The sequence below is a fragment of the Microtus pennsylvanicus genome, chromosome 5 (genome assembly GCF_037038515.1).
Source record: "Microtus pennsylvanicus isolate mMicPen1 chromosome 5, mMicPen1.hap1, whole genome shotgun sequence".
NCBI classification, from domain to species: Eukaryota; Metazoa; Chordata; class Mammalia; order Rodentia; family Cricetidae; genus Microtus; species Microtus pennsylvanicus.
Genome location: NC_134583.1, coordinates 86,510,354 through 86,534,112, shown reverse-complemented (window position 1 = coordinate 86,534,112; position 23,759 = coordinate 86,510,354). Strand labels below are relative to the sequence as shown.

The following is a 23,759-nucleotide window of genomic DNA, read 5'->3' as shown; positions in this document are numbered from 1 at the left end:
CCCTGTGTCTGTCTGAGGTGTGATTGCAGGGTGTGTGGCCATGCCTGTGTGCTTGCCTGCACAGGTGGATAAACCCCTGGGGCGAGGGCAGCTCTGCCCACCCTGCCTGCTTCTTAGCAGGAATCTGACCTGGAGCTCCCTCCACTCTGGGCTCTGCAGAACTCAACCGCAGCTACAACAGAGTCCACTCAACGGGGTGCTCAGAATAGTGGGCTCCAAGGAGCATGCTGGGGTGCAGGAGGGAGGGTGTGTAGTGGTCAGTCACCCTCCACTCTGCCCTCACCCCTGAATGACTGGCCCCCGCCCCAGTGAAACAGGAATGGAGGTCGCTGGGCACAGGTTGGGGAAGCTGCAGTCACATTCCGGTGGGGAGCAGGACCTGGGGACTTGGTTTCTTAGGAGGTGCCCCGACTGTGGCGGGTCACGCTTGGACTGTGGGGTGGACCTTCCAGCCCTAGCCCTGGGAAAGAGTGTAAGGCTCTTCACCAGCCTCAAAATGGGGTGTAAGAGTCACTCTTATTTGAGCGCCGGGGTGGAACAGTGGGGAGGGGCTCTGTGATTTAGAGATCGCCCAGCTGATGGTCTGGGACTGGGGGTGGTCCTCTCTTGCTCCCTAGGAGCGGGTTCCTGTCACTGCGGCCCTTGGGACTCGCGGGAGGCGGCGCTGAGCCAGTGACGCGGCAGCTCCCGCGGGGCATAAATAGCGGCGGCAGCGCTGCTCCTGATGCGGACACGTCGTCGAGGGATCTTCGCGCTTTCTCACGCCGCTGTGCTGCGCCATGCGGTGAGCGACTCGCCCGTCTGCCACGCCACTCCCGGACCGAGACACGCCCGACCTGCGTCGACCAGCCACACCCGGTTCCCACTGCTGCTCAAGGTACCTGCGCCCACTGAGGTGCGTGCATCAGACCCGAACCTTGGGTAACTGACCGCCCAGTCCTTGCCCCTCTCACCGCTCTGTCCCTGTTGTCACCCTGCCTCTCCCACCCCGAAGGCATTCCTGTCCGCAGTCCGAGTGGCCCCCAGACATGTGCCTGTGCTGGGCTGCTCAGATGGTGTCAACTCCTCCACTTCTCTTCCAGATGGCCAGAGGCAGCGCCCTCCTGCTAGGTTGGCTCCTGTTGGCGACCCTGTCAGCAACTCTGGCGCTTGGGATGCCGGTAAGTGCTGAGGACTAAGGGAGTCAGAGAGGATCAGCCTGGAGCAAATGATGGTTCATTCTCTCCCACAACAGGAGTGGGAGTGGGGGGTGACGAGTCCCTGCAGCTGCTGGAGGGTGGGGAGGGTCCCAGGAGTAGGACTGAGGACCAGCTGGACACTAACAGGCTCAAAATGGTTCTATTCTTAGCCAGGTGTAGAGACCTAGGCTTGTAATCCCAGCATTTAGGAAGATCAAAAGTTCAAGGACAGCCTCCCCTACTTAGTGAATTTTGGGCCAACTTGGGCTACAAGTGGTACTGTCTTAACAAAACAGCGAGGAAAAGTCTCCCATTTGTTGGACAAGGCCTGCGGTATATAGACTAACCTCCCCTGGAGATTGGGAGTGCTGGAGGCACAGCCCTCGGCCCTAAGACTGCTCAGGACTAAGTCTGTCGCCTGGCTTCTCAGCTGAGCCTTACTCTGGTTGAACATCAGGGGACCTGGAATTAGTGCATGCAGTGGTGTGCTCAGGCCAAAGGTCACCCTGGCAGCCTGGATGCCCAGGCTTCTGTGTTGTGCTGGTCTGGGCTGAAGAACAATGCACAGGCTATTCTGCTCCTGAGCTCTGGGACCTAGGCTGTCTGACCTGTGTCATCCTGTTTTAGGCAAAGGAGAAGAGAGGCTGGACACTGAACAGCGCTGGCTACCTTCTGGGCCCACGTGAGTGGCTGGGCTGGGTTGCTGAGGCTGCGTGGCTCCTGGTGTGGCTCCGGGAGCCAGGCACTGTTCTCATAGCCAGTTTACTCTCAGATGAATTCCCATGTGGCTGTGGGGACTGTGGGTTTCCATTAGCCTAACCCGCTGCGACTTAAAACACCTGCTGTGGTGGAAAGGGGGGGGCTCTCCCATTCCCTGAAAGGCTTTACCCCTCCAGGCCTCCACTCTTCTTACTCATAGCAGATGAGCTCATTCCTGGGGTCTCCTGATGTCATCCACACCAGCCTCCTGGGAACCCAAGTGCCTAGCCTCTTTGCCTCATCTGGGCAGAGCCTCCGAGCCTGCTCTGGTCTGAACCTCCTTTCCCTTCCACTTCTGAAAGCTGCCCTGCCCCACTCAGCACCCGACACCTCCTGAGCAGCCAGGGACCGCCTGTCACTGCTCTGCACACTTAACCTCAGCCCCTGTTCCTTTAAAAGTTTCTTCTACTGACTTGCTCCTCTGAGGGGCTTTATTCAAATTTTCTGGGCGAGTCTTCCAGGTCTCCTTGGAGTTCTGATTGGACCCCCTCTCTGGACCCCTGGGTCTCACTAATACCGTCTCCTTTTTCTGGGCATCCGGAAGCTGCCCTCTATGCTCCAGTAAGGGAACTCTGACAAACTGAAGTAGCCAGCGAGCCCACCTGGAGGCCCACCTGAGCTGGCTTCTTTCTTGCTCAAATCTGTTCCCCAGTCCCAGCCCCTCTGTCACCCCCGCAGCTTACACTAACACTAGCCTTGTCCCTTCCGGCACAGGTCCCACTGTGTCACTAGTACTTTCTCTGCATTCACGGCTGGAGAGGGTTAGAGTCGGAGGACTTTGTGTGGAGTGGGGTGGGGCAGATCACCCAAGTGTGTCAATGATCCATTAATCACATCCCAATGCTGTCACCCTGTGGTGGATGGAGGTTGAAGCTTGGCCTGAGTTTGATATTTCTGTGTGGTGTGAGTGTTGTTACCTGTAACCACTAGAGACAGGGATTCTGCTTGGGACTGTGGAATCACCAGGGGACAAGGGAGGGGACTGGGTTGGAAGATACTGGTTCCCTTCAGAGAGCTGCCTGGTTAGTTGCTTGGCTGTTGTGGCTTTCAAATTTACATGCACAGCTGTCTTGGAGATGCCTGTCCATCTTGAGTACCCATTCACTATCCCCTGACACATGGGAAGAGACAAAATATCCACCCATCCACCCCCAATCCCCAGTCCACCAGAGTGAAAGGGACAGTGGAGTAGGGCTGGTGCTTCCCAGCCCGAGTCTGCATGAGGCCACATGTTCATACTGCAGATGTGTGTGGTCATCCTTTGAGAAACAAGGCATAGGGTTGACCAAACCTGCCTGGGGCCCTGTGCAGGATCCACGTAGTCACCTGATTGTTGAGAAGCTCTCCAACAATCTGTGGAGTGGCCTACAGACTGATTCCCAGGGTCCTTATAGGTATGAACTTGGCACTGACCCATGGCTTTAGAATATTAAAAATGTTATCAGGAAGACTTTGAGTCAGAATAGAAAACTTTTCTCACTGCTAAGTTCATGCAGCCATCCAGCTGGGTCAGCAGGTGCACTGTGTAGTAGCCAGGTGTCAGGCACTTTCGATGCCACTGAGGTGTGGCAGATTTTGAAGGCCAGAGCTGCTGGGATGCTAACGCTTCAGGGAGGAGCTCCGAGACGAGGTAATTTAGTTACTCCATGAACTTAGCCCTGAACTCTGACTCTGTTGAAAAGAACTCTCCGGTCTTTTTGTCTAGTTTGGCAGGTGGGCTAAGTGGCCAGAAGCCCCGAGTCTCATCCATGTCACCTATTTTGTCTCCTAAGTGGCCCCCTCCAGCCTCTGTGTGCCATCTCTCAATACTCATCAGCTGCCCTTGCTTTCCTGTACTATGGCCTTGTCTCTTAGGGAGCTCTGCCACACCCACAGTTCTCTGCACCCCACTCCCACCAAGTGGCTTTGAAAATAACAATCCAGGCATGTTTTAGACATCTCCAGTCTCTAGTTTCCAGGGATGAAGAGACCCAGATTCTGTTATCGGCTTGGGAGGTATTGTCCTAGGAGCCAGCTCCTGTCTCTGGGACCAACCAGCTCCTCTGGTGTTCCCAGGTGCACCTGGCACCTGTTTGTCTGCAGACACCTGCTCTGTGCCCACCCTCCTTGCCATCAGGCCCCTCTTCCCACTGGAGTCTCAGTTCCCTGTGATCACCACTCTCACCCAGGGACCCTGGAGACATTGCTTCCCTCTTCTGGGCCCCCCAACACACTGGCTTTATGCTGCTGGGCCAGCCATGTGTGGTCTTCCCCTGGCTGATAAGCCACAGTGACAGCAGCCTCTCCCTCTCTGGTCTGTGAACAGATGCCATTGACAACCACAGATCATTTAGCGACAAGCATGGCCTCACAGGCAAGCGGGAGCTGCAACTGGAAGTGGAGGAAGGGAGACCAGGTAAGGCCCAAGTCCCTGCATGTGCACCCCGTCATTCCTGGGATTCCCATGAGCACGTGGGGTATGGCGGTTACACCTACCACTATCCTGCCTCCAGTTACAGCCTGAGGCTGTCCTGGCCGGGTAGAACCTGGGAGCCTGCTGCCTCACACACCTCTCAACTGCCAAGACTGGGGAGCAAAGTCATGGGGCATGCAGCTCCAACAAGGGAGCTGACCACGGAGGCCTCTGGAAGAGCTGGTTCACGGCCCCTCCACTTCTCAAGAGAGGCCCTGGATGGCCTGGGATGCCCCCCGGCTTTCAGCCAGCCTCCTTGGCCTCAGATGGGTGATACAAGGGTGGTAAGAAAAAAGGCCATGAACACTGTTCTTCTCCATTGTCTAGGCAGCATTGATGGGCCTCTGCCTGAGAGCAACATTGTGCGCACCATAATGGAGTTTCTGACTTTCCTGCACCTTAAAGGTATGGGAGTATTTTCCATCTAAAATTGTATCTTGGGCTGCATGGCATACCCATCCCTGGCAGGAAAAAATGAGAATGGGTTTCATGGAATGCCACAGGTAAACATCCTATGTTAGGACTCAAGTACATTGCATTCAAACGTCCTGTGCTGGGTCAACAGCCTGATGTCACTACTGAGAAGGGAGTGGAGCTTTGGGGGCCCCTATTTTCGGCATAGTGCTTTTCAGGGCCAGGTTCTTTCTGCGAGCCCTTGAGAAGCCATATTCTGTCAGCACAGTGCTTGGCAGGTTGGCTCTGGGAGCTGTTTCCGTACTCAGCGTTCGGCCATGCTACTGCCCTTCCAAGGGAAACTGAAGGCCAGGAGAATAAAACCTATGGGGGGGGCAGGGGGGACAGAGGGGGCACTTGGAAACATTGCTCAGAACCTGAGAGTACTTGCTGTTTTCCAAAGGACCCCAGTTCAGTCAGTTCCAAGTACCTATGTCAGGTGGCTTACAATCACCCATAACTCCAGTTTCACAAGATGTGCTACTACTACTACTACTCCACACACACACACACACACACACACACACACACACACGCACGCACTATGAAGTCTTTCAAAAAGTAAAACCAATCAACAATCAACCAGGCAGGGGGAGTGAGAGAGCTGATAGCCTTAGTCTCAACTCTAGGTCCCCAGACCTCTAGGGAGCTCCTAGGGCTTTCTGCAGATCTCTGGGTGACTGCTCCTGCAGAGGCACCTTGGCTCTGCCAGGGGTTTCCAGTTGGGTTTTTGTTTGTTTTTTGGCTTTTCAAGACAGTGTTTCTCTGTAGCTTCTCAGCCTGTCCTGGAACTAGCTCTTGTGGACCAGGCTGGCCTTGAACTCACAGAGATTCGCCTGCCTCTGCCTCCCCAGTACAGGGATTAAAGGTGTGTGCCACCACCGCCTCCGGTTGGCTTTGATCTTGTAACACAGAAAGTATTTTTAGACACTAGCTTCACAACTCTAATGCCTAACCTCTTTGAAGAGTGGGAAGTTCTTCAGACAGAGGTTAGACACATGGATGCTATCCCCAGTTCAGGGTCCCCATGGGAACTCGCCCCTCTCCATGGGTACTAGCATGAGATTATCTCTCAAACTAACTACCTGACTGCTATACTTCCTTATTCAGAGGCTGGGGCCCTCGACAGCCTGCCTGGCCTCCCTTTGGCCGCCTCCTCAGAAGATCTAGAGCAGTCCTGAGACAACACCCACCAGCACCTGTGCCATGTCACTCCAGGCAGAATCTTCTGCTAACTCCTCAAGCAAACCCTCTGTTCTCTGCTGTGATGCTGTGATGTTTTGTTTGGAGTGACAATAAAGACTAGCAAGTATCTGGGACTGTTTGGGTCTTCTGTGCTGCAGCCCATTACCTTAGTATGGTTATTTATTATATCTGTGTGCTCATGTTCACATGCACACGTACACACACCTTGGGTATTGAACTCAGATAATCGGGCTTGGCAGTAGATGTCTACCTGCTGAGCCGTCTCTCTAGATCCTCACCAGTGTGCTTTAAAAGCATGAACAAAGGCACAAATGGGTACAACCCCACCTTGGAATGGTGGCTGTGGAATCAGGAAGAGAACTGGCTCTAAGCAGAAAGCAGATACCAGAAGATCAGAGATGAGCACAGGTGACAGGAGTACCCATGTGCTAGGCTGAGCTGAGCCTTCCCTTCTGTGTCTCCTGGCTATAGGACAGGCAGTCAGCACTGGTCTACATGGCTGCCTATGTGTACCCTTTGCAGCACAGAGATGAGAGGAGACCGTAGAGGCTCCACATCAAGGATGACTCCAACCTCATGGTCAAGGCAACCCTTAGTTTGCTGTTTCTGCAAGAGACACTACCTGATGCCAGACATGCTGTCCCCAGGTTCAACCACTCCTTCTCATATACTCCTGTGTTTCAGACCCAGCTCCCACTTCCAGTCCAGGTGACACAGCTGCAAAGACCGTCTGCCAGAACTAAACCCTTACCCCACCCTTTTCCCTCCTGTTTTCACTCTTCCTCTTTAAAAAAAATTCTCTCTCTGTGTGTAGCATGTACATGTGTGTGCAGATGCCCCTGGAGGCCAGAAGCCCTGGAGCTGGAGCTACAGGTGGTTGGGAGTCATTGGGAGTCACCCTCATGTCCTCTGGGAGAGAGGCCATTTCTCAAGCTCCCCTCACTCTTCCTCTTTCACACTTAACTCTGACTTGAGCCGGCACCTGGACCCTGAGGCTTACACAAGACAGACTAGCAGGCCCTGCCCACTGTCAGGGGGTCTGCAAGCCACATTATTCTCCAGAAGAGTCCCCAGAAGGATGACGTCTGGGCTGCTCCAGTCAGCCCCCAGCCTGAAGCCTGTCCTATGTGGCATCTTTCTAGCTTTGCTCCCTCCAGTCCAGGGCTGTGATATAATGTGCCCCACCCATAATTCTTCAGATCAGTAGCTGCAGCTATGCCAGCCTTGCCTCATCTTAGCCCTCCTTACCTTAGTGCCTCCTAATGTCTGGCAACCCTGGTACATGGTCCAGGAGTTTATGAGGCCATCTTGTCACGATGCAGCCTTCTCTTCTGGCTCCAGTGGTGGGGGCACCCTAATAAAAAGCTGTTGCTCTAGTTCTGAGGAGCTGGCCAGCTCATCAGAGCCTCCTGAGCCCTAGGTTCCTGCAAGGCCATTGGTCTGAGGCCTCCAGGAGAGGGTTCCTGAAGCCATTCCCATGACAGCCCGGCCTCTGGGTCAGCAGTGCACAGCTGTCTACACCCCCTCCTCTGCATCATCTTCTGACTCTAGATCTTTCCCCATGGTGTGTCTGTGCATCTTTTTAGCTCAGGAGCTGCCTTTTTAGCCAGGGTCTCTTCTGCCTGGAATTTGTCAATTAAGCTATGCTGGCTGACCAGTGAGCCCCAGGGAGACTCCTGTCTCTACTTCCCCAGTGCTGGGATTACAAGCCTGTGTCTGGCTTTGCTTTGTTTGTTTTTTATGTGGCTGTAGCAGGAGTGGGCTGTGGGATGGGTGGGTGGGGGATGTTTGTTTTTAAACATGGGTTCTGGGAATTGAACTCAAGTCCTCCAGCTTACACAGCAAGTACTTTACTGGTGGAGAATTCTCCAGTCATTTCCCTCTCGTCAGTGAACTCCTGGCTCCCCAGACAACCTCCACCACTGTCTCGTCTGTACCTAGGTGCTTCTTTTCATTTCTTTTTCTTTTTTTTTTTTTTTTGGTTTTTTGAGACTGGGTTTCTCTGTGTATCTCTGGCTGTCCTAGAACTAGCTTTGTAGACCAGGCTGGCCTCGAACTCACAGAGATCCACCTGCCTCTGCCTTCCTGAGTGCTGGGATTAATTAAAGGTGTGTGCCACCACCGCCCAGCTATGCCCAGGTTTAAGCCTCTCAAAGTGATGAAGCAGCAGTGCTGTTAGGGAACGCAGACTCATGAAGAGACAAGGTCTCAGTGGAGTCTAGAGACAAATTTTTTATTTTCAACTACTAACCTAGGTCCAACTGGGAATCTGGGAAGGTTCACTCTCACAACAGAATGCGAAGCATGGGCACAATCGCCCACCTCACCTGCTGGTGTCTGCAAGCTGGTCACTGCGACTGTTTTGCGGGCCACAATGTAATAGTAATTGTGGAGATGAGGGTTGGACAGGAGACTGCTTTCTCAATTCAAGCAGAAATTCAGAAAAATTAGCTCCCACCTGACCCCCTTACCACACTCTCTGTCACAGGCCTGGCCTGGAAGACCCCTGCTGGTCACCTGATCTGTGACTTGGGGTACCTGCAGAGCCTTGCTCTTTGGAGACTTAAAGGCTCATAACAACTTGAATGGGGAAACTACTAAGCGATTTGAAAAGCGAACACATAACAACAATCAGAAAGCCACTCTTCTTATGCAGGGCAAGGGGTCCCCAGAGGGCCAGTGTCCAGTCCCCAGGACAAGTCTGCCTGCCTGTACTTCAGGGTGGCTTGAGCAGGCTGGCTGATCCAACACAGTGGGATGGCTCAGACCTCACAGTTGGCTGGCCTGGCCATGTTACAGGGGCCTCGTGCCCCTCCCGTGGTACCACCTTCCTAGGTGCAAACTCCCCAAAGCTGAGGCTGGCCACAGGCATCCCCTTTACCAGCTTGCACTCTACTCAATTTTCAGCCCCTTGGACTTGAACTCGATGTGGAGAATCTGTGACAGGCACCTTCCGAACTCCTCCAGGACCATCTGCTCGGCCAAGCTTGGAGAGCAGCGCTCTTGCTCTGCCTCCTCGCCCTGGGCCAGCAGGCAGGCACATGTGGCCTCCACTACTTCCCAGGAGATACAGGAGAAGGTCTGCCTGAGGAGAGACACAGCCACTCAGCGTCTTTACCATCCAGCCTGGCAGTGCCCAATCACTCTAGTTCAAGGATCAATGGTCTCTAGAAGGGACACCCAAACCACCTCCCCTTCAAGGAGAGAAAACATCTCAGAAGATCCTGCACAGTACTGTCTTTCAATATCCCAGCATGGATAGGGGATGGGCTCATGAGGCCCCAGACCTCTCTGAGGAGTAACTGGCAGTTAATAGCTGCTGGGGGAAAGGGACATTTTCTTCAGGGATGTAGTCAGTAGTAAATGGTCCATACCTAGTAAATAGCTACACCCTCCATACAGGTGAGAAGCCCTAATTAAACACAAAACAAGTGAATCTCTCTCTCTCTCTCTCTTCTCTCTCTCTCTCTTTCTCTCTCTCTCTCTCTCTCTCTGTCTCTCTCTCTCTCTCTCTCTCACACACACACACACACACAATCAAAAATATAAGTGAGGAGGAGGACTAGTTCGGAAGAAGAGGGTCACAAGGATGGGGTGGGGAAAAGAGAGCCAAAGGAAGACTATGATTACAATGCATTCCATACAAGCATACAATTGCCAAAAGACATCTTTTAAAAAGGTGCCATGTGCTTTTCTGCTAATGAAAGGGGCTCTGTTTGTGCTGAGCCCACTGGCCCAGGCCTGTGTCCCCACTTGGGCTAGAGGGAGATATGTTGTTTTAACACACCAGAAGCAAATAACTAAATAAAAGAAGGTGTGAAGGTCGGGCTTGGGAGAGCAGCATAGGGACCCTGGCAGAGTATAAATGTCTCAGTGTGAAGGCCACTGACAGACCTAAAGGCTCATGTGCTTCAGTGGCAAAGCCACAGGTCACACAGGGCTTGGTGATGTCAGACTTCCAGATAGTGTACAGATGCCCTCAGCCCCCAGCATTAGTCAGCAGAGGAGAGCTGACAGTGTGACAGCCAGGCTGGGGGTCTGCAGGGCATTACGAGCTGCAAAGTGCTGTGTGACTCTGAGACTCCCCTGTCACATCTGTGGGCATACCATGAGTTCACCTCACCCTGGACACGCTGAAGAGTCCTGGCCTGGTCTGCGCTGACCGTTTAGGGATGGCCATTTCTTCTTTGAGCTCTAGAGCAGGAAGACTTACCTATGAGCAGGGCTAACACTGACACCCTCAAGCAACCTCAAAGGAGGCTGGTCCCATGATGCAGAGAGCATCACAGAGGATGCAGGCTTGGTGAGAGTGCATCTCACATCTTTAACAAAATAAGCCTGAGTTTGGCTTTGCAGAATGAAGTTGGCTCATTTGTGATACCTGGATGACCACCTGCACAGCACTTAAAGGAATGCTCTTCCTTTGGTTGTTTAGGTTTTGGGGTGTGCGTGCATGTGTGTACATGTGTAGTGTATGGTGCATTTGTATGGATGGGTGTAATTGCATGCATGTGTGGAGGCCAGAGGTTGACACTGTGTGTCTTTCTTGATCATTCCTTGACTTTATATTTTGAGACGAATATATATTATTGAGTCAGGGATCCTTTGTTTTTGCCTCTCATACATTGGGATTACAGGCACCTGCCACAATTACACAGACTTCACTCTCAGTTTACACAGCAAGGCTTTACTATTGCATGGTCTCCCCAGAAGGACCACCTGATTTTCAAGGATAGAGTCTTTCACTGATTGACCTAAATAAAGCTCAGCGATTGGCTTGCCTCGCTAGTCAATGAGTCAGGAACCCTGTCTTCATCCCCACCCCCCACCCCCGTACTGAGATTACCAGCATAGGCCATCAAGCCTGATTTTTTATATGGGAGCTAGGATTTGAACTTAGGTCCTCATGATTGCATAGCAGGCCTTTACCTATAGAGTGACCCTTCCTAACCCCTGGGAATAATATTTTTAAATAGGAAAATCAAGTCTAATATATGATCAAATGATGTCTCAGCCCTTGGGAGACTAAGATTAGTATGGCTTCAAAACTACCCAAGGGAAGACATCCAACCACAGTCCCTACCGCTAAGAGTTCAGCATGTGTCCAAAACACATCTGTACCGCTGCCCACAGTAAAAGGTCAGTAGTGAGCTTGGCACAGCTCAAGAAGAAAGTCCTGGGTCCTAGGTTCTATCCTTAGCCTGGAAAATGGACAGAGACAAGGAAAGAGAAGAGGAAGGGAATATGGAAGGGACAGGTAGGACCCAGCATTTGTTGGCAGATTGAGCAAGACTCTGACCTCATTCAGAGACATCAGAATACCACTACTCCTGTGAACAGCCTGGGCAGAGCCTGTAAGTATAAACAGGAACACACAGGGCAAAGGGAAAGAAAGGCCAAGATAAGAAGGAAGCCCAGTGTGTGTGTTATGTGTGCACTGCGAGCTCCAGCCAATGCAGATGTGGTTTCTAAGCCTCCCTCAGAACTTCCAGTCTAATTGTTTAGAGCACCTACCTATTTTTTCTCAGTTTTAGAGGTCCTGAGAACTTGGCTGGGGACAGATGGTGGTTACCTTCAAAGTCCCCAGCCTCCATATAGTGGGGTGTGCTCATCAGCAGTTTTCGCTCTGGGCTTTCTTCATAGTTTTTGCAAGCAATGCATTTGCAAATTGAAGAACACATGATTTTGGCCTGATGATAGAAAATGCTTTGTTGAAACCAGGGTACCCCCTCCCACAAGCCACCCAGCACTCACATCTACCTTCACCCATCTGCTTGGTCAGATTAGTTCAGATTAATACTAGAGGCTGTTCACCAGCGAGGGAAGCAGGCATGGCAGCATTAAGGAATGGCCATAAAGCAAGTGCTCTAGAGGTGGAGGCCGTAGGATCATACATTCAAGGCCACCATCCTTGGCTAGGGACTGTGTTCCAGGCCAGCCTGAACTAAGAGACCTGCCTATAAAAACAGAATTGTGTCATAGTTTTGTTTCCTGTTGCTGTGATAAAAATACCCTGAACAAAAGCAACTGGAAGGAGAAAGGGCTTTCTTCGGCACACAGTTCCTGGGTACCGTCCAGCAGGGGAGGGAGTCAAGACCACAGGAGCCTGAAGAAGCTGCACAATCAGGGATCCACAATCAGGAAGCAGAGAGTGATGGATGCTGCTGCTGCTGCTGCTGCTGCTCAGCTCCCTCTCTCCACTTACACAGTCCAGGACCCCAGCCAGGGAGTGGTGCCACCCACAATGGCCAGGTCTTTCTTCCCACTTCAAAATAATTCCCACATGTATGGCCAGAGGCCTGTTTCCCAGGCGACTCTAGACCCCATCAAGCTACAGCACCTCCCGTTCCCCTTGGGAAGGAAGGATGGGAAGCCCACTCGCCTCATAGCACTCGCAGTAGTTCTTCAGGCAGCCCGAGCGCTTACAACTACACCCTTTGCTGTGTCGCAGCTTAGACACGCCCAGCCGGCCTTTCCCCATTTTCGGTTGAAAAGCTTCAGGATTTCTATCAAGACACGCCTAAGAGACAACATGGGAACCATCAGGAAATGTGTGGGACCCAGAAGTAAGGCTCCATAAAAGGGAAGGCCACACTGGGGAAGTCACTGAGGGAGCTGTGTCCTCAAGGCACGCCAGAGGTCTCAAGGCTTCTATGCGGCCATGCCACACACAGAACTGAGGTGCAGCAGGGCTCTAGAAGCACTGAACCCTTTCTCTGCATTTGAGAGCCACGCCTACGTACTATAAGAATAGTACATGGTAAAAACACTTTCCCAGCATGCCTCACATCTTTGCTTGAGGCAGGTGAGGTCATGGCATAGAACAACTCACACCAACACCTAGCCATCTTTCTCTGTAATGAATGTTGTCTCTCATTTCACTCTGTTGACAAACTTGGGAGCTTAAGGGGTGTTAGGTAGGTGGTGTGTACATGGCTCAGAAAAAGGGTGAGGCCAACATGACTCCTTCCAGTGGAGGGAACCATTGGTCTTTTCCTGTGGTGAGTGACATTCTGTTCATCCAGCTGGCAGTTGCTCCATCCCACCACTGATGGGCTGAGGGCTTGGGGGCAGCTTTTGTCTGTTATGAATGAAGCTGCTAAGAACTTGCTTGGCAAATGTCTGTGAGGATTTCCTCTCATTTCCATCAGCTGGGTGACATCTAGGCAAATATGTAGCCGCAGAGTGTCTGCTGATCGTTTCTCAAGCAGCTAGCTGCATAAGCCATGCTCCCATCCCTGGCACACGCGAGCCCTGATCTCACAGTAACAGAGTACACTCCCTGCTAAATAAAAAGCAACAGTTGGTGCCCTAAAGCTCGGGGTGTGGCCATTTTCTTTTGTCCTCTGAGTCTGACCATATCGGAATTGCTATGACAGCTCTAAGTGATATATCTGCAACTCAAGAGGGGGATTGTTGTTCTAGGGAAACCAAACCAGACAGGCTGACCAAGGCTCAGTTTTGTTTCCTTGAACAGGATACCCTCAGGCCTCAGCTGGAAGTGTCTCCCTGGAGAAGATGCCAGACCCAGCCTAGCTATCCCTCCCATTCCCTGGTCCTTGTGCACACAGGAAGGCATATACGCAGCAGGATCCTGCAGTCAGCCAGCAGCTTCATTGCCCCTTGAGAAAGTCTCAATCCTTTTGTACCTGAAGCTAGAGGGATGAAAATTGTAGAACGATTACTAAAAACCCAGAGATGGATATTGGGGTTCAACTTGAAGATCAGAAAAGCAAAGCAGCCAAGCCCTAGAGAGATCTCTCTGCTACCAAGTCTCAGACAAACAAAGGGGCAATCCTGCAAAGCTCTCCACCAACCTCAGACTCCATACGCTACTGAATTTCTTTCTCCTCCCCTTTATATTCCTCGCTCTGCCCAGCCATATAGCTCCTGTCTCCATCTCCTTAGTGTTGGGATTAAAAGCGTGTGATCCCAAATAAGCTGTTTCTCTTTAAGACAGATTCAATCTTGTGTAGTCCAAGGTGGCCTTGATCTAACAGAGATCCCTCTTCCTCTGTCTCCCAAGTCCTGGGATTAAGGATGTGCTACCACTCCCTGGCCTGTATGGTTGAGTAGTGTGGCTGCTTTGCCCTCTGATCTTCAGGCAAGCTATATTTCTTAAAACACAAATAATATACCAGTACAGAAAACTTAAAGTCTACGAGGCTCAACCAAGGGCTTCCCACCCACAGGTGATAATACACTGTACCTCCTTCCACGGAGCTACCCAGAATTATGATCCCTGAGCCAAGATAGACTCTGCTCATGAGTCAGAGCATCCCAGACTCTGCTGCAGCCCTGAAGCACCCTGGTTGCTGGGTATCACTATATCTCACCCAGGTCACTGCATCTGTCTATGCTTCTGTCTGAATTGGACTCTGGAGACCGTTCGCTGACAACACGGGTAAAGCTCTGTCAAGTGCATTACCTTAATGGCTTTGAAGCGCTCGAGCTCATGGCGTAGGTTGTTGCAGCTGCAGCTGTTGCAGAAGTCCCCACTGGCGAAGCAGTCGCAGTATCTGTGAGGGAAAGGCACAGGCAGCCTGAGATAAGAACACGCATACAAAGACAGGTGACTCAGTTTAGGGACTTTCTTTGGACTTTTCATAAGAAAATCAGAATTAGAGGTGGGGTGTGGTGTCTACTAACACAGAAGAAAGAAACTAGTAAAGCCATTGATTATAACCCAGGACCTGGCAAATCAGCACCATTTCCTGGAAGACATGCCGTCCGTCCATCATCTCACTCCCTGCCCTCTGCTCTCCTCCACTCTCCCTGGGACAGCAGTGAGGGGAACACCAAGTGTCACACCTTCTTCCCAGAGTGTGGTTTTTCCTTTTCGGCAACACTGCTCCTCTTGCCAACAGCCCTGACCTGTCAAGTCAAGTTGGCCTAGCAACTTAAGTAGCAGCAAAGAGAAACTGGGCATGGCACTCTCCCTGATCTCATCTAGGGATTCTTGTACAAGGTACTGGCATCATCAGCCATCAGTCTACTCCCATTGTTGCCTGGGAAACCTCACGGACAGCCACCACTTGAATATGGTGTTCCCCTTTTGTCAGTGAAGCACCTGCCACTTCTGGTGCACGACAGCAGCCACCTCTACATCTGCGTTGTTACAGAGTGGCTGATGGCAATATTTCCTGGGTCATCTTGCCCTGGTGCTTATGGAAAGGTAAAATAGTGTTCAAGGACATGCCTGGGATGTCCTGTTCCATGTTCCCTCCATAGGCAGCAGACCCTGGAACTGGAAAGTCCAATTTGGGATCCACAGCTCCAGGGAGAATTGAAGCCATACTCTGGGGGAAGCTCATTCACACCTAAACTCCCCAGAATTCCTTCACCTAAATGCCCCACTGATGGAATCCACAAGAGAAAGCAGCCACAGAGTATAAGGTGACCAGGTGAGCAGAAACTCAAGAAAGTAAGTGACTCAGACAAGCTGGTGCCTCACAAGCCAGCGCTGTAAGCTCCGCTCTCCAAATGGCCCTGTCTCAAAACCTAAAACAAAACAAAACCTGCCCTGCAAACCATTACACTCATTGTACAAACCAACTCCCATTTCAGAGTGTGCCCCAAAGAGGAAGAGGCCCTCTGCCCAGTGAGAGGCCCCTTCTTGCTCTGTGAAATGATGGGGCAAAGATGATCACATAAGCAGCTGCCCGTGTGTGAACTGTATCAACGACAGCCTTCAAGAAACAGCGTGGCACTACCCAAGTGAAGGAAAAACCATGACAGAGCTACAACAGCCAGGGGACCATGGACCATGCACAGGACAGCAAACAGTGGAGGGGAGGCCAGGAGCCACCACTGATGTACCCACAGGTGATCAGTGACCCTGCTGGGAAGGGGAGATGACCACTGATCCTTCAGCAAAGGTAATTCTAGAGTGCAGCAGAAGTGCATCTTATACAACATCCTGGATGCTTGCATTAAAGGGAGTGGCTTCCAATTTTAATCCTTACCCAGCCAGAGCTATTTTGGGTGGCCCTTGCATAGTGGGTCCTGAGGGGAAGGCAGCTCCATTGACAGTCGATGGGAGAGCTCCATTATCAACCTGGATAGAGGCAAAAGCAAGAACGGTCTCTTCAGTGTGTGTGTGAAGTGTCAGCAGCAGCCCCTACAGGTGGATATCACAATCCCATATCCAGGTCTCATAACCACAGCAAGTCTACTGACATTGAGCCCACAGGCTGAGACCATCTCACAGCTATTCCTAGACCCAGGCCCAGGACTCCAGGATACAAAGTGTCTGACCATAGGGATGATGAAAACAGTCAGGGTAGGGTGGGGCTTGGGGCCAGCAAAGACAAGCTAGGGAGTAGTGCATACAGTTGTCACTTGGAGGCTGGTGACACTGTCATTGGAACACTGTGTCCACAAACAAGTAGTTGGAAATAAAACCAGTTACAAATGTCCCCAGACTAGAAGTATTCCAAAAGTACTACATTCTCAGAACAACAGAGAGACCTGGATATCTTAAATCTCACTGGCAAATATTGTTTATCTTTTAGACTTTTAGCTGGACTCCATCCCTATACCCACACCTTTCCTACCTGACCAAAAACATCCCTGGCTGCGAACACTCATATTCTATAGGCATCCTATATTCCCTCCCCACATTTTGCTAGCACAACTCTCTGAGCTTGCGTTTGTTCAGGTGGAGGGCCAGCCATTGGGAGCATAAGGGACTCCTGGCTAATGCTGTGACCAACCATTGCCCTTGTAGTCCCTCATGTCCCTACTACTGATCTTCCATCTTAGTGTCTGGCACAGGTATGAAGAGACAAATACATAGTAACTATTTTATTATTGATTTTGACGTTGTTCTTAAGACAAGGCTCTATATGACCCTGGCTGTTCTAGAACTTGCTATATAGATGAGGATGACCTTGAACTTCTGATCTTCCCATCTCCACTTCCCAACTGCTGAGATTATAGGCATGTGCCATGAGCGCTGGCTCTCACTGTAAACTGTATAACCTGAGGTAAATAAGTGCAGCCAGGAAAATGCCAGGAGACGACATCGAGTGTGTTTTTTTTTTTTTTTTTTTTTTTGGTTTTTCGAGACAGGGTTTCTCTGTGGCTTTGGAGCCTGTCCTGGAACTAGCTCTGTAGACCAGGCTGGTCTCGAACTCACAGAGATCCGCCTGCCTCTGCCTCCCGAGTGCTGGGATTAAAGGCGTGCGCCACCATCGCCCGGCTCATCGAGTGTGTTTTGTACTAAATGACTTACCTGTGTGATGAGATTTAATTTTGCTGGTACTGGCAGAAGTCTTCCCACTAAAGTTGTCATTGGCTTAGGGAGATCTGTGAGAAAAAAAATTGACATGAAATGGCAGCAAGCATCGAAAGGTGTGGGTCTACCATGGACAGGCAAGGCTTATCTTAATCTTTGTCCTTTTGTTTTTAATTTTTTATTTATGCATGCGTGTGTGTGTGTGTGTGTGTGTGTGTGTGTGTATGTGTGTGTGTATGCCACATGTGCAGATGTCCACAGAAGCCTGAAGAGGGTGTCAGCTCCCTGAGTGCAGGATTATAGGCAGTGTGTGAGCCAGTGAAGTGGGTGTGAACTGGGGTCTCCAGATGAGCAGCAAGTGCTCTCGACTGCTAAGCTGTCTCTCCTGCGCCTTGCTTTTAGACAGGGTCTCATAAAGCCCAGACTCAACTCACCATGCATGTAATCCTTGAGCTTGGTCCTCCTGTCTCTACCTTCCAGGGCTGGGTCACACATGTGCATCACTATTCCTGGGTTTTGTGATTTTTTTTTCTATAGACGCTTTTGTGTTATTGTAATTTTTAAACTTATATTTTTTGCTGTTTTTTTAAAATCATAAACCTGTTTAGCCTGAGCATTGCAGAGGTCTACTATACTGAAAAGATGTTAGCACCCAGTTTCCAAAACCATGTGCCAAGATGTCCTTACATGACACAGTAGATTCACTGGACACCTTGAGGCATTTTACATTTCCAATGGAAACCTAGTGATTGGATCCATTTTGGATCAAGGAGGGAGTATGGAGACAGTGTTAGACTTCTCTTTGCCCTGGGCTACAGAGACTGATTGACTTGAGACTGTTGGAAGGTTACCTTCTGTCATAGCAGTTTGGGTCCCTGAGTTTACCCAGAGAAGCTCACTGCCAAGGCCAGGCTTGGTTACACACAGGCGCAAGACCACATCATTTAATCTTTCTCTAGCCATTCATCAGCTTTAAAGTGTGTAGATGAGTCCTTTGGGGGTCATCTGTTAATTCTGGAGTCAGTGTGAGGAATTGGCTGGGTGACTCTCAGGTCACTGGAGAGTCCTTGGCACGCCTGATGATGAAAGCAGAGGAACGGATCGCTGGCCCTTACTGATCACACAGAGTGTTTCTATTAAAACACCAGTCATTTAAAGCACATGTGAGTGGCCCAGCCTAGAGCCATCGGGTAGGCTGATAACGTTTCAGGTGAGCCACCTCTGCCCTGAGTGGAGGAATGAAGCAGAACCATCCTGATGAGAGCTGTCACTTGCTAGAAGGCAAGGCAGTGGAGGAGCCAGATAAGACCGAGAGTCATTTAATGTGCTCTAGACAGATTAGGCTATGGTGATCGATTTTGTTCCATTCTCTGACTGATATTGTCCAGGTTTGCCCAAGCACTCGTTTAATACATGACTGGCCTGTTTTACTGTCAGTGTGTGTGTGTGTGTGTGCTTGCGCATGTCTGTGTGGGGCTGTGGTGCTTGTGTGTGCACTGGCCTGTGGAGGCTGGAGGACTGTCCTGCAGTAGGCATCCACCAGTTTGTCTTTTTCTGAGGCAGGGTCTCTCACTGGTCCACTGGACTCTTGGTCAGCAGCCTGGATTGGCCGGCCAGCTAGGGACAGCCTCCTCCTAGGCCTCCTCACATTCTTAGACACAAAGACGAACACTCATTCCCTACCCCATTCTTCACCACCTCTAGGGTGAGCCAGGGCAGCCTGTGTGCTGTGGTACCTGACTGTGGGAAATTGCTCTGGTCGTCATACTGAGGAAGCAGATGGAGTGCCTTGAGCTCCCTGGCACCACAGTTGTCTATGCAGAGCATCTGGGCACCTCCTTTCAGCTGACAGATCACCTAGAACCACATGGTGAAGATGGTTAAGTGACTCCAGTTTGGAGCAGGAACAGAGGAAATCTGAGAAGACTCGCCCCTGGCAGGTCTAAATATGGGGCGGGGGGGGGGAGAAGGTGGTATGTTCTCTATGTCTTCCTCTACACTAACTGCTGCTCTCTAGCCCCACCCCATGTATTCCTGTGCCATGTACACACTCACAGGTTTCTACTGTATCCTCTGGAGGACCATGTGCCTGTGGAGAGGTATTCCTTTCTGATGGCCTTCAATCCACAGCCTTATGAACAGGGACTGAGCTTTTTCCCGGATCCCAGTTTCCCACCTCTGAGACCCTTGGGGGCTGAGTACATCTGTAGAATTAGCTTTAATTTGCTGGTTGTTCCCTCTTGCCACAGATCCAGGATGTTATCTAACAGGTAGTTTTTATGCCCATTGACTTTATTTCCTCTGTGTCTTTGACCAGGCCTCATATGGAGCTGCTGAAGGCTCTGAGGGTGCACTACTTGTGTAGCCCAAGCTCGGCTGAAGCACTGGTGATTCTGTCACACGCCCTGAGCAGTTCCAGAAGTACAACGCACACCACCTATGGCTAAGACAGGCATAGAAGGGCTGCCTGCAGAGCTGCAGGAGAAGGAAATGACAACACACAGTCTCCACACCCTATACACTATTGTCACTGGCAACCTGGAGGCAGGCAGGAAGGCTATAGAAGCACAGGCTTGGGCCAACCAATCCTGCAAGCTTACTTAGGCTGTCCCTAGACTATCCCTACTTCATTTCCTAACTCTGTACTTTACATGGACAGTGTGACTTTGGTGACTCCCCTGTGGGGCACAGCAGTGTCCCAATCGTTACTTCATTTTCTGAGGTGGGGCAGAGATGAGAATCTTGGGGGAGAAAGGTGAAAGATGGAGGTTTCAAGTTGACTCTCTCACATTGTAGATGAACAAAGAGCATTGACTTAGCAAGTCAGTGACAGGGCCCACGGGGATCTTACCATGGGACTGGAGTCTTTTTTCCGGGGACAGCTGGAAGCTTCCTCTGCCTCCTGGGATGATGGAAACTTGCAGCAGGATTCTTGAGTCAGAGGGGTCTGGAAAGCTGCATCTTCGGGGTTGCTGCCTGGCACATTGCTACCTGCTTCCTTGATTTCAACCTGGAAAAGCGAGGTGACATCAGCGAGTGCAGGGATACATGCTACAGTGGCAGGGCACAGAACACTGAAGTCAGAGCTCTGGGTCAGCTTCAGAGCAAAGACTTCCCTGGTTCTCAGCACCAGAACCGTTGTCCTGTGAGGAAGGAAGGGGGTAAAGCATCTGAGCAGCCCCAGAAGAAGGCCTCTGAGGAGAGCCATCGGTCACGGGGTGTGAAGAGGACTAGCGTTAGAGACATACTGAAAGCCTGCATCAAAAAGAAATAAACAGGGCCAGCAGGATGGCTCAGTACGTAAGAGCACCTGCACCAAGCCTGAAGACCTGAGTTTGATCCCCAGGGCACATACGGTAGAGAAAATCAATTCCTGGAAGCTGTTCTCTGACCTCAACATGCGTACTGTGGCACATGCAGCCACACACAAATGAATAAATCTAATTATAAAATAAACATGACAAAATTACATTTACTAAGAAGCAATGGGATTTAAAAGCTAAAAGGTCCCAATGGTTACAAAATTTAGATCAGACTCAAGAAGACAACAAAGTGCAGCTAGATTTTGAGTGACAGCCTTACTCAGACATTTCAAATTTTATGGAAATGCAGGTTACTTACACTTCTTTTGGGGTGGGGGGCGTGCTTGCTGCCTTAGGAACTTGCCAGGAGTAGTTTTCTGGAGTCTCACTGAAATACCTTCCCTGGACCCCCAAACACAATTGCTGGCCTCTTCATTAGCACTAAATATCAGAACCGTTTGTTCCACAGCAGACTAAACTTAAATGCATGAACACGTAGGAAAGAGATTCCCATAGAAAGATCCATGTAAGCTGGCCTAAGCCTGGAATCCTAGCCCCTTTGAGCTAGACACGTGGGGGAGCAGGAATCCAAGATCATGTGCACGTACACAAAGCTCAGGGCCAGCCTGGGCTACATGAAACTGCAAAAAAACCACAAACAAACCAAAAGATCTACCAAAAAGATGTTAGTGATTTACTCTGAATAGTTACTAGAATAGAAACAACAATTCTATTTGTTTAAAGGATAAATATACCTATGTCCTATCTTCTTTTAAAATAATGAATCAGAAAATAGTCTCAACACGTTCAAAGAGAGACTTAAGAGATGGCTCGTCAGTTAAGAGCAATTGTTGCTCTTGAAGAGGACCTGGGTTCAGTTCCCAGCACCCACCAGATGGTTCGCAACTGTGGGGATCTCCAGCTTCAGGGGATCTGACACTGTCTTCTGCCTCTGTGGGCACTGCATGAATACAGTATGTCCACATGTAGACAAACACATTTTTTAAAAAATCTAAAATTTCAAAAAGTAGAGTATTTTGCCATCCAATAATCTACAGCACCTGAATTACACTAAAAGAGAGCATGTCTTCAACAGTGGCACACCCTCTTCCCTGTTCCACTTAGGGGAGGGCCATCAGACAAGGTGCCTGGTGAGCTCCCACTAGGGTAAACGGAACTGCTGGCATCTGGAACCATAGGAAACTTGGGGAGGCTGGGCTAAAGTTCCTGTGGAGAACTTTAAATTAAGCAGGGAACAGCAGTTTTGAACCCTGAGCTCCAGCGACTGTGACTTATGCTGTACAAAGCCAGGCTCCTGTCATCTCCACAGAGATTCAAAAACTATTCCATGAAAGCTTGCTCTAGACCTGACACACTTGACTGGATGAGGAACCCAGTTACCCAAGCTGGGTTCCTTGGAGGTTAACACGTGTACTGGGCTTCCTTTAAGAAGGGCTGGGGATGTGGCTCAGTTGGATGGGTGCTTGGCTAGCTTGAACAAGGCCCTGGGTTTGATCCCCAGCATTGTATAAACTGGGTGTGGTTGGGCACTCAGGAGGTAGAGGCGGGGAGACTCAGGTTCAAGGTCATTCTCAGCTACTGAGCAATTTCAAGGAACAGTAGCTGACTGAGAAGTAGCATTCATTCAGACGCCATTACATAGGTTTGAAGAACTGTCCCTTATTTTACAAAGGTGGAAAAATCATCAACTAGTGAACTCGTCAATAAATTAAAGTCTTTGGTGTGAGCAAGCATGTATAAAATAAAACAAACCCAGACTTTTAGGACTAGGCTGAAGACAATCTGCTGAGTACGCAAAAGACCCTGGGTTCCATCCCTAACACCATCCGGGTGGGGGCGGGTACGGGGGTTGGGGGGGGGACGACACACAAGTCTGACCGGCCAGGAATGAATGACTGATCCCTGACTATGTGATGCTAAGCAGGTGTGTGTTCCGGAAGGGGAACAGGCTGGGCAGGGAGACTGAGGAGTACTCAGGTGTCACCCGGGGACAAGACCCCGAGGGAGGGGGGGGCGGGGGAGCGGGTAATGCACGCGGAGAGACGGTGCGACGGCGCCCCCTGCCGGCGCTTACTGGGATCACGCGCACTCCTGCGCTCAGCGGCAACAGCGCGGGCCCGCGGGCCCCGGGAAGTAACGACGACAGCACGTGCACGCTGTAGGCGGACGGCGGCGCGGCGTCGTCTGGAGTGCGGAGCTCGGGCAGCCCCGGGAAGTCGCCGAGCAGGGCGGCCGGTACCTCGGCGCCCGGCGAGGGGCTGAGCGCGCGCAGCAGCTGTTCCCCAGGCTCGGTGGCGCCCAGGTAGGCGTCGGCCAGCACAGGCAGCTCATCCCGCTCGGCCGCACCCGTCGCGGGGCTCAGCGCCAGCCCGTCCGTGAACCCACGCTCCGGCCCGAACAGCTCGGCGCCCAGCTCGTCTTCAGGGCCCGTCATGGCTCCGAGCAGAGCGTCCTCCATGGTCGTGGGGACCCGAGAGCAGCGACACGACGCGGCCGCCCAGCGGGCCTCTACCCTGACAGGTTGTGCGGGCCGTTGACCGTTAGGGACGGGGCGGGGCCAGGACTGTGGTGGGTGGGGCCTCGGCCAAGCTGACAGGAGCCTGGGTAGTGGTAGGCGGGGCCTTGTCGTGGAGGGCTGGCTCTGCGCCGTGGTGGGCGGGGCCTGAGCATGATGGGCGAGGCCTGGGTTGAGGCTGGTGGGCAGGACCTTTCTGTGTGCTTGAATGGAGGCTGGAGGGACCCATTCTCCAGGGATCAATCAGTCCTGCCCCCAGTGGAGAAACCGAGGCCCCCAAAAGTGGTGTTTCTTTTTTTTATATTTTTCTTTTGAGAATTTTGTATTTGAGTATTTACATTATTTCCACCAGTTTTTTATTTTAATTAGGTTCTCACTAGGTAGCCCAGGGCTGGCCAGGCACTCAGAGATCTGTCTGTCTCTGCCTCCCAAGAGTTGGGGTTAAAAGCTTGACTGGCATATAGGGAATTTGAAGCAGTAAGCAGTGCTAAGAGGGCCTCCTAGCTTGATATCTCATCTCTCTCCCAAGATTATTATTAGAGAGGGTGGGAGTGTGTGTGGGCGCACGCATATACACGTGAGTGTAGTGACTGAGGAGGCCAGAAAAGGCTGTCTAATCCCCTGGAACTGGAGT

The 23,759-nt window shown here is 51.2% G+C and overlaps 2 protein-coding genes and 1 long non-coding RNA gene across 4 annotated transcripts in view; 2 read left to right on the top strand and 1 right to left on the bottom strand.

Moving 5' to 3' along the window:
- Window positions 1–683, top strand: part of LOC142851052 (uncharacterized) — a 29,216-nt gene extending 28,533 nt beyond the window's left edge. The window contains exon 3 of the long non-coding RNA XR_012910733.1: window positions 618–683. This is a non-coding gene — a long non-coding RNA (uncharacterized LOC142851052). The remainder of the gene's footprint in view (window positions 1–617) is intronic.
- On the top strand, window positions 684–6,154 carry Gal (galanin and GMAP prepropeptide). 2 transcript variants are annotated; one of them, XM_075974944.1, is made up of 6 exons: window positions 684–877; window positions 1,083–1,160; window positions 1,806–1,860; window positions 4,243–4,332; window positions 4,717–4,794; window positions 5,953–6,154. In XM_075974944.1, the coding sequence occupies exons 1-6, from the start codon at window positions 725–727 to the stop codon at window positions 6,021–6,023; spliced, it is 525 nt and encodes a 174-aa protein (XP_075831059.1). In that variant the 5' UTR covers window positions 684–724; the 3' UTR covers window positions 6,024–6,154. The 2 variants fall into 2 exon arrangements, with proteins under 2 accessions (XP_075831059.1, XP_075831058.1); XM_075974943.1 differs by having other exon boundaries at window positions 687–895.
- A 2,129-nt stretch (window positions 6,155–8,283) lies between these two features.
- Tesmin (testis expressed metallothionein like protein) lies at window positions 8,284–23,069 on the bottom strand. The gene is made up of 9 exons (XM_075974942.1): window positions 22,685–23,069; window positions 20,139–20,297; window positions 19,024–19,144; window positions 17,285–17,358; window positions 16,014–16,105; window positions 14,477–14,567; window positions 12,431–12,568; window positions 11,563–11,738; window positions 8,284–9,133 (listed from the first exon to the last, which is right to left on the bottom strand). Exons 1-9 carry the CDS (start codon window positions 23,066–23,068, stop codon window positions 8,941–8,943), a joined length of 1,428 nt encoding a protein of 475 aa, XP_075831057.1. The 5' UTR covers window position 23,069; the 3' UTR covers window positions 8,284–8,940.
- Window positions 23,070–23,759: the final 690 nt, after the last annotated feature.

Bases quoted from the DNA above. Each gene is read 5' to 3' on its own strand.
- Tesmin (XM_075974942.1), bottom strand. From the start codon at position 23,068: ATGGAGGACGCTCTGCTCGGAGCCATGACGGGCCCTGAAGACGAGCTG. The intron at 19,145-20,138 runs GTAAGATCCCCG...ATGTGGTTCTAG, and splicing joins AAAAAGACTCCAGTCCCATG to GTGATCTGTCAGCTGAAAGG. The intron at 11,739-12,430 runs GCGAGTGGGCTT...TTCTATCATCAG, and splicing joins ACTACTGCGAGTGCTATGAG to GCCAAAATCATGTGTTCTTC.
- Gal (XM_075974943.1), top strand. From the start codon at position 725: ATGCGGACACGTCGTCGAGGGATCTTCGCGCTTTCTCACGCCGCTGTG. The intron at 1,861-4,242 runs GTGAGTGGCTGG...GTCTGTGAACAG, and splicing joins TGGCTACCTTCTGGGCCCAC to ATGCCATTGACAACCACAGA. The intron at 4,333-4,716 runs GTAAGGCCCAAG...TCCATTGTCTAG, and splicing joins AGTGGAGGAAGGGAGACCAG to GCAGCATTGATGGGCCTCTG.